The sequence below is a fragment of the Sapajus apella genome, unplaced genomic scaffold (genome assembly GCF_009761245.1).
Source record: "Sapajus apella isolate SASKATOON/1434 unplaced genomic scaffold, GSC_monkey_1.0 scaffold3223, whole genome shotgun sequence".
NCBI classification, from domain to species: domain Eukaryota; kingdom Metazoa; phylum Chordata; class Mammalia; order Primates; family Cebidae; genus Sapajus; species Sapajus apella.
The window spans coordinates 1-8,049 of NW_022440149.1; the positions used below are offsets into that span (position 1 = coordinate 1).

The following is an 8,049-nucleotide window of genomic DNA, read 5'->3' on the forward strand; positions in this document are numbered from 1 at the left end:
CTACCTCCATCCCTCACTCCTGCCAACACCGCAGATTTTGCAGCGCCAAATCTGCATGCAGAGAAGGCAGACGTCGTGCTCCGCAGGGAGAGGGATACTATTTCTTGTGCCTCCGTGTACCAGGAAACTTGATAGCCCAATGGGCCCCTCCTTGGTTCCCTTAACAGGTGGAACTGCCAGAATCTCAGCAATCGTGTCAGATATGCCCATTAGTCCATGTGTCAGTGGACGGTGCAGGCTAACCTTTGTGGCTCAGAAGAGGACTTCTAGGAGGGATAGGACTGGTCTCCAGTGAGGCCTTTGTTCCTGGCCGAATTCACTGAACTGAAGACTTGTTCAGACACTTGGAACAAGTGGCAGGAACCAGAAACTGAATAGTTTTCATGATGCTTGCGTGGTCCAGAGACCTTTCCTTGTTGAGCTTTTCACCCTCAAGTCTAATTCTGTCCTTTCTCTTTGTGGCAATTTACAGATGCTTGGCCAGCCACTGACTTACCTGCATCGACAATAGGTAAATCACCCTCTCACCGCTCCCTAGAGCTCACTGCCTATCTCTTTCAAAAGTTTCTTTAGAAATTGATGGAATGAGGCTGAAGGTGGGCGCCTTCGCTATTCATGTCCCTGCAGGTTGCCTGGGGAGGAACGTGGCCACCCTGGGAACCTGGTCCTGGGTCTGATGATGGAGGGTGGAGTTGCTGTTGACCAGTCTCCCCTGGGAATCTGTGTTATGTGTTCAGGGAAGATCCTCATCCAGGTGCTCAAGACAGTTCCCTAATCCTCTGGGTTCTTGTTCCTGGGCCTCAGCCAACGGGTACAGAATTGAGCTGAGTAGGGGACAGCACCTATCCCCACAGCTGTCTGGCAATGTCCTGTTATTGCTGGCCCTTTGCCAGAAGCCCGAGAGAACCATATGGGTGCCACGAAACTCCCGACCATGGGGCAGGTCTCGCCCTCCTATCCGGAGCTGTGCAGCTTCATCCTGTGTGAGAATGGAGTCAGAATGGGGAGTGAGGCTTCCATTCCTGTCACTTCTAGAGGGGTTTCAGGTTCTTCCCCAGTACTTGAGCTTCCATAGATCTGGGCAGAGTAGGACATCACTACTTCTTCCACTGCGATGAGACTGAACTGCTTTTCAGAAAGTATTCAAAGGTGATTACTTGCCCAAGAGACTTTGGCCATCAGGAAGTGCCCTGAGTATGGAACATTCCTTAGATCATTGATCTCATGATCCATATGGATGAAGAGTTTTTGTGTTCTTCTGTAGGATCTGAATCTAGTTTGGCCCTGAGGCTGGTGAATGGAAGTGACAGGTGTCAGGGCCGAGTGGAGGTCCTGTACCGAGGCTCCTGGGGCACCGTGTGTGATGACAACTGGGACACCAATGATGCCAATGTGGTGTGCAGGCAGCTGGAATGTGGATGGGCCCTGTCGGCCCCAGGAAATGCCCGGTTTGGTCAGGGCTATGGACCCATTGTCCTGGATGACGTGCGCTGCTCAGGGTATGAGTCCTACCTGTGGAGCTGCCCCCACAATGGTTGGCTCTCCCACAACTGTCAGCACAGTGAAGACGCTGGTGTCATCTGCTCAGGTGGGCCTCCAAGACCTTGGGCTCCCTCTGTTGGGCTGGAATTCGCTCAGGAAGAAAGTCCTAATTACATTCTGATCTCCTCAAAGCTTGTTCTATGTTTCCCATGTTTCTGAAGTCTTGTTAGCGCTCTGCTCAGAATCCATATGAATTCACTACCTATTGTTCCTGTGGTTACCTGGGACAGGGACCAAGCTCAAACTGCAACCCAGACTTTATCCCCATCCTGAGGCAGTGTAAGGAAGAGGCAGAGGAGAACAGTGCTGGCTCCCCAGGGCTCCACTTCTCCCCTGCTGAGTAGCACTTGGTGAGGGTATCATGGACACAGCACAGACAGCAGGAAAGGGCAGTGATCCTCTCACTGCAAGACACACTGGACTAAGGATGTTTGTCTGGGGGTGGGCTCTCAGCTGACAGCCAATAGGGGGATGTGGAAATAGAGGCAGAAGGCTCACAAGTGCACAAGGGTGTCTGTTCCTGTCAGGCGTGTGTCACACGGAGTTGGAGTCCTTGACCTCAGCACTTTTCAGAACACTGCAGAGCACTGCCTGTGCCCCAGGTCTGGTGTGGGGAGGGCAGCCCCCATGGTCTGGTGTGGGGAGGCAGGCCAGGCAGGACCTTGTTATTGCCTGTGGTTGGGGCTGGAAGATCACATGAGGGATTTTGGCTGGAGTGGCCTCCTCAGCCCTGCTGACTCAGGAACTGCCAAGACATACCAGGGAAAGGATTGGTTTTCAGTCAACCTGGTCACCCTGGGCAGACACCAGGTTAATCACCTTGAAGGGGGCAATGATCAGGATCTGCCCTGATCTCTTCCAAGGAACATCTCTGTGGGAAAGTGCATGGCAATGACCTTCTGTGTGCCAGGGGAGAAGGATGGACTGGGTGTCAGACTCGTGCAGTTCCTTCCTCTTTATTCTAGTTTTACAGTTTCTGTTAATGCATCTGATCTGACCTTCTCTTTTCTTTGTCACAGCTTCCCAGTCCCGGTCAACGCCCAGGCCAGGTGAGTCCCCGGCATCCTTTCTTGGGATGTCCCTTCTCTTTCTGCCCAATCACCCCTTCCCCCACTCCACAGCGCTCTCCTGCTCTTCTGTGTGGGTACTGTGGGGCAGATAACATCTCCCCACCACTTTGTAACGGAGACCCCAGCATGGCGCCTCAACAGACATGGGATTGAGGAGGCTTCTGACTCCTGCTCCATTTATCTCAGCCTTCATGAAGCAGTGTCATACTGTACTATGGGTAACCCTTACAGTTTCAGGAAGTGGTCTCATGTTTAATAAGCTTTGACTCCTTTATATTGAGAGCTGATCTAACCTTTCAGGGAACTGAGAGTGGTTGAAAAAGTCACCTGGGAAGGCAATGTCAGTTGCAGCCTTAAACATGACTTTGTCCATGGGCAAGCTTTGCCAGCGCAGGCCTGATGCCTTCACCCCTCACTCCATCAAACACCCCAGATTTTGCAGGGCCACATCTGCATCCAGAAGAGGCAGAGGCCGTGTTCACAGGGAGAGCAATAGTAAATATTTCTGGTGCCTCCACGCACCAGGAAATTGATACCCTTTGAGCGGCTTTTTGGTTCCCTAAACATTTAGGCTGGAACTGTCAGAGTCTCAGCAATGGCGTCAGATGTTCCCATCAGTCCATGTGTCAGTGGATGGGGCAGGCTAACCCTTTGTAGCTGAGAAGAGGACATCTAGGAGGGATAGGACGGGTCTCCAGTGAGGGCTTTGTTCCTGGCTGAGCTCACTGAGCTGAGGACTTGGACAGACACTTGGAGCAAGTGGCAGGAACCAGAAACTGAATACTTTTCCTGATGCTTGCCTGGCCCGGAGACCTATCCTTGTTGAGCTTTTCACACTCATGTCTAATTCTGTCCTTTCCCTTTGTTGCAATTTACAGACGCTTGGCCAACCACTGACTTACCTGCATCGATAACAGGTAAATCATCCTCACACCCCTCCCTAGGGCTCACTCTCTACCTCTTTCAAGTATTTCTTTTGAAAATGCTGGAATGAGGCTCAAGGTATGCTCCTCTGTTTTTCATGTCCCTGCAGGTTGCCTGGGGAGGAATGTGGCCTCCCTGGGAACCTAGTCCTGGGTCTGATGATGGAGGGTGGAGGGTCCTAGTAACCTGTCTCCCCTGGTATTCTGCTTTATATGGTCAGGAAAGACCCTCATTTAGGTGCTCAGAACAAGCCGTGGATGGCTCCCTGATCCTAACACGTCCTCATTCCTGGCCCTCAAGCCATAGTTTGTAGATTTGCAAAGAGTGGGGGAAATCGCCTGTCCCCGTACGTGTCTGACAGTGTCCTGCCATTCCTGGCAGTTTGCCAGAAGCCAGAGAGGACCATGTGGGTGTCACAAAACTCCTGAACATGGGGCAGGTCTTGGCTTTCTACATGGAGCTGTGCAGCTTCATCCTGTGTGAGAATGGAGCTCAGAATGAGGAGTGAGACGTCCATTCCTGTCACCTCCAGTGTGGTTACAGGTCCTTCCCCAATACGTGAGCTTCCATAGTCCTGGGCAGAGTGGGACCTCACTGCTTCTTCCCTGTGTTGAAGCTGCAGCTCTGTCTGTAATCGCATTCAAAGGTGATTATATGCCCAAGAGACTCTGGCCATTAGGAAGTGCCCTGAGTGTGGAACATTGCTTACATCGTTGACCTGATGATCGATACGTATGAATGTTGGAATATATGCTGGGTGCCACAAAGAAAAATCAGCACTGAGACAAAGGATCTTTCAGCAACACAATTTTTACTTCCCTGACTGCAGGAAGGGTACCCCTGGTAGCCATCGTTCCACAAGAGTACAAAGAGCAAAGGGAATACACACACATTTATTCCTCACGCATTTGGGGTTGTCCTTACTGCTGATGTCTGATCTCCATTGGCTGGAGCCAGACCTCACGTATTAAACTGAAACTGGATTGGCTAACAGCTTCTTTAAACTTTTCTAAACAGGGAAAGGCAACGGAGAGCTGGAACATGCCTGTGAGCAATACAGCACAGGAACCTTGGTTAAAGCACAGGGCCATAGAATGTACTATGTGCCTGCAAGCATGGCACGTCTTCTAACAGCTACATAGTATAGTGCCTAACAAAGTCATTAGCACACTTGTTCTGTAACAAGAAATGAAACTTTTAAAAGTAACCTTTCTACTTTCCACAATGATGAGTTCTTGTGTTCCCCTGTAGGATCTGAATCTGGTTTGGCCCTGAGGCTAGTGAATGGAGGTAACAGGTGCCAAGGCCGAGTGGAACTCCTATACCGAGGCTCCTGGGGCACCGTGTGTGATGACGGCTGGGACATCAGTGATGCCAATGTGGTTTGCAGGCAGCTGGAGTGTGGCTGGGCCACGTCAGCTCCAGGAAATGCCCGGTTTGGTCCGGGCTATGGGCCCATTGTCCTGGATGACGTGCGCTGCTCAGGGCATGAGTCCTACCTATGGAGCTGCCCTCACAATGGCTGGCTCTCCCACAACTGTGGCCATAGTGAAGACGCTGGCGTCATCTGCTCAGGTGCGCCTCCCAGACCGTGGGCTCCCTCCCCTGGACTGGAGTTTGCTCAGGAAGAGAGTCTCAATTACATTCTGATCTCCTCACTGAAAGCTTGTTCTATGTTTCCCATATTTCTGAAGTCTTGTTAGCATTCTGTTCAGAATCAATATGAATTCACTGCCTAGTGTTCCTGTGGTCACTTGGGACAGGGACCAAACTCAAACTGTAACCCAGACTTTATCCCTATCATGAGACAGTGCAAGGAAGAGGCAGGAGAGAAAAGTGCTGGCTCCCCCAGGCTCCATTTCTCCCCTGCTGAGTAGCACTGGGTGAGGGTGTCGTGGATACAGCACAGACAGTGGGCAAGGAGGGATCCTCTCACTGCGGGAAACTCTGAACTAAGGATGCTTGTCCGGAGGTGGGTTCTCAGCTGAGACCCAATAAGGAGGACTAGAAATAGAGGCACACGGGTTAGGAGTGTAAACGGGTGTCTGTTTGTGTCAGGCTGGGTCACGTGGGGTTGCAGTCCTTGACCACAGCTCCTTTCAGAACACTGCGGAGCACTGCCTGTGCCCTGGGTCTGGTGTGGGGAGGGCAGCCCCCATGAGGCTGGCCAGTCATGGCCTTGTTATAGCCTGTGGTTAGGGCTGGATGATCCCATGAGGGATTTTGCCTGGAGTGGCATCCTCAGACTTGCTGACTTAGGAACTGCCTAGAGGTGCCAGGAAGGGGGTTGGTTTTGGGTCAACCTGGTCACCATTAGTAAACACCAAGCTAGTCTCCTTGAAGCTGGCAGTCATGGACATGATCTGCCCTGATCCGTTCCAAGGAGCATCTCTGTGGGGGTGTGCATGGCAATGTCCATCCCTCTGTGATAGGGGACTAGGATGGACTGAGTGTCCGAGTCGCCCAGTTCCTTCCTCTTTTGTTCCAGTCCTGCCAATTTCTGTTAGTGCATCTGATCTTTCTCTTTTTCTTACAGCTTCCCAATCCCAGTCAACTCCCAGGCCAGGTGAGTCCCCAGCATCTGGGATGTCCCTTGTCTTTCTGCCCAATTACCCCTACCCTCAATCCACAGAGCTCTCCAGCTCCTCTGGGCAAATACTGTGGGGCATATTATTTTCCTACCACTCTGTAACTGAGACCCAGCACAGCGCTTCAACAGACATAGAGGATGGAGGAGGCTTCTGACTTCTGTTCCATTTATCTCAGCTTTCATGAAGCAGTTTCATACTGCACTGTGGGTAACCCTTACAGGTCCAGGAAGTGGCCTCATGTTTAATGAGCTTTGGCTGCTTTATATTCAGATCTGATCTCTCCTTTCTGAGAATTGAGAGTGGTTGATAACGTCATCTGGGAAGGCAATGTCCGAGGAAGCCTTAAATATGCCTTTGTCCATGGGCAAGCAATGTCGGTGCAGGCTTCTACCTCCATCCCTCACTCCTGCCAACACCGCAGATTTTGCAGCGCCAAATCTGCATGCAGAGAAGGCAGACGTCGTGCTCCGCAGGGAGAGGGATACTATTTCTTGTGCCTCCGTGTACCAGGAAACTTGATAGCCCAATGGGCCCCTCCTTGGTTCCCTTAACAGGTGGAACTGCCAGAATCTCAGCAATCGTGTCAGATATGCCCATTAGTCCATGTGTCAGTGGACGGTGCAGGCTAACCTTTGTGGCTCAGAAGAGGACTTCTAGGAGGGATAGGACTGGTCTCCAGTGAGGCCTTTGTTCCTGGCCGAATTCACTGAACTGAAGACTTGTTCAGACACTTGGAACAAGTGGCAGGAACCAGAAACTGAATAGTTTTCATGATGCTTGCGTGGTCCAGAGACCTTTCCTTGTTGAGCTTTTCACCCTCAAGTCTAATTCTGTCCTTTCTCTTTGTGGCAATTTACAGATGCTTGGCCAGCCACTGACTTACCTGCATCGACAATAGGTAAATCACCCTCTCACCGCTCCCTAGAGCTCACTGCCTATCTCTTTCAAAAGTTTCTTTAGAAATTGATGGAATGAGGCTGAAGGTGGGCGCCTTCGCTATTCATGTCCCTGCAGGTTGCCTGGGGAGGAACGTGGCCACCCTGGGAACCTGGTCCTGGGTCTGATGATGGAGGGTGGAGTTGCTGTTGACCAGTCTCCCCTGGGAATCTGTGTTATGTGTTCAGGGAAGATCCTCATCCAGGTGCTCAAGACAGTTCCCTAATCCTCTGGGTTCTTGTTCCTGGGCCTCAGCCAACGGGTACAGAATTGAGCTGAGTAGGGGACAGCACCTATCCCCACAGCTGTCTGGCAATGTCCTGTTATTGCTGGCCCTTTGCCAGAAGCCCGAGAGAACCATATGGGTGCCACGAAACTCCCGACCATGGGGCAGGTCTCGCCCTCCTATCCGGAGCTGTGCAGCTTCATCCTGTGTGAGAATGGAGTCAGAATGGGGAGTGAGGCTTCCATTCCTGTCACTTCTAGAGGGGTTTCAGGTTCTTCCCCAGTACTTGAGCTTCCATAGATCTGGGCAGAGTAGGACATCACTACTTCTTCCACTGCGATGAGACTGAACTGCTTTTCAGAAAGTATTCAAAGGTGATTACTTGCCCAAGAGACTTTGGCCATCAGGAAGTGCCCTGAGTATGGAACATTCCTTAGATCATTGATCTCATGATCCATATGGATGAAGAGTTTTTGTGTTCTTCTGTAGGATCTGAATCTAGTTTGGCCCTGAGGCTGGTGAATGGAAGTGACAGGTGTCAGGGCCGAGTGGAGGTCCTGTACCGAGGCTCCTGGGGCACCGTGTGTGATGACAACTGGGACACCAATGATGCCAATGTGGTGTGCAGGCAGCTGGAATGTGGATGGGCCCTGTCGGCCCCAGGAAATGCCCGGTTTGGTCAGGGCTATGGACCCATTGTCCTGGATGACGTGCGCTGCTCAGGGTATGAGTCCTACCTGTGGAGCTGCCCCCACAATGG

The 8,049-nt window shown here is 51.6% G+C and overlaps 1 protein-coding gene across 1 annotated transcript; it reads left to right on the forward strand.

Annotated features, from left to right (window-relative positions):
* Positions 1-468: 468 nt before the first annotated feature.
* Positions 469-8,045, forward strand: LOC116547453 (deleted in malignant brain tumors 1 protein-like; the record flags this gene model as incomplete). Its single annotated transcript, XM_032273406.1, has 5 exons — positions 469-511; positions 1,265-1,588; positions 2,562-2,591; positions 6,987-7,025; positions 7,779-8,045. Coding segments are annotated over 5 exons (703 nt in total), but the record flags the coding sequence as incomplete, so codon positions are not given.
* Between the last annotated feature and the right edge of the window lie 4 nt (positions 8,046-8,049).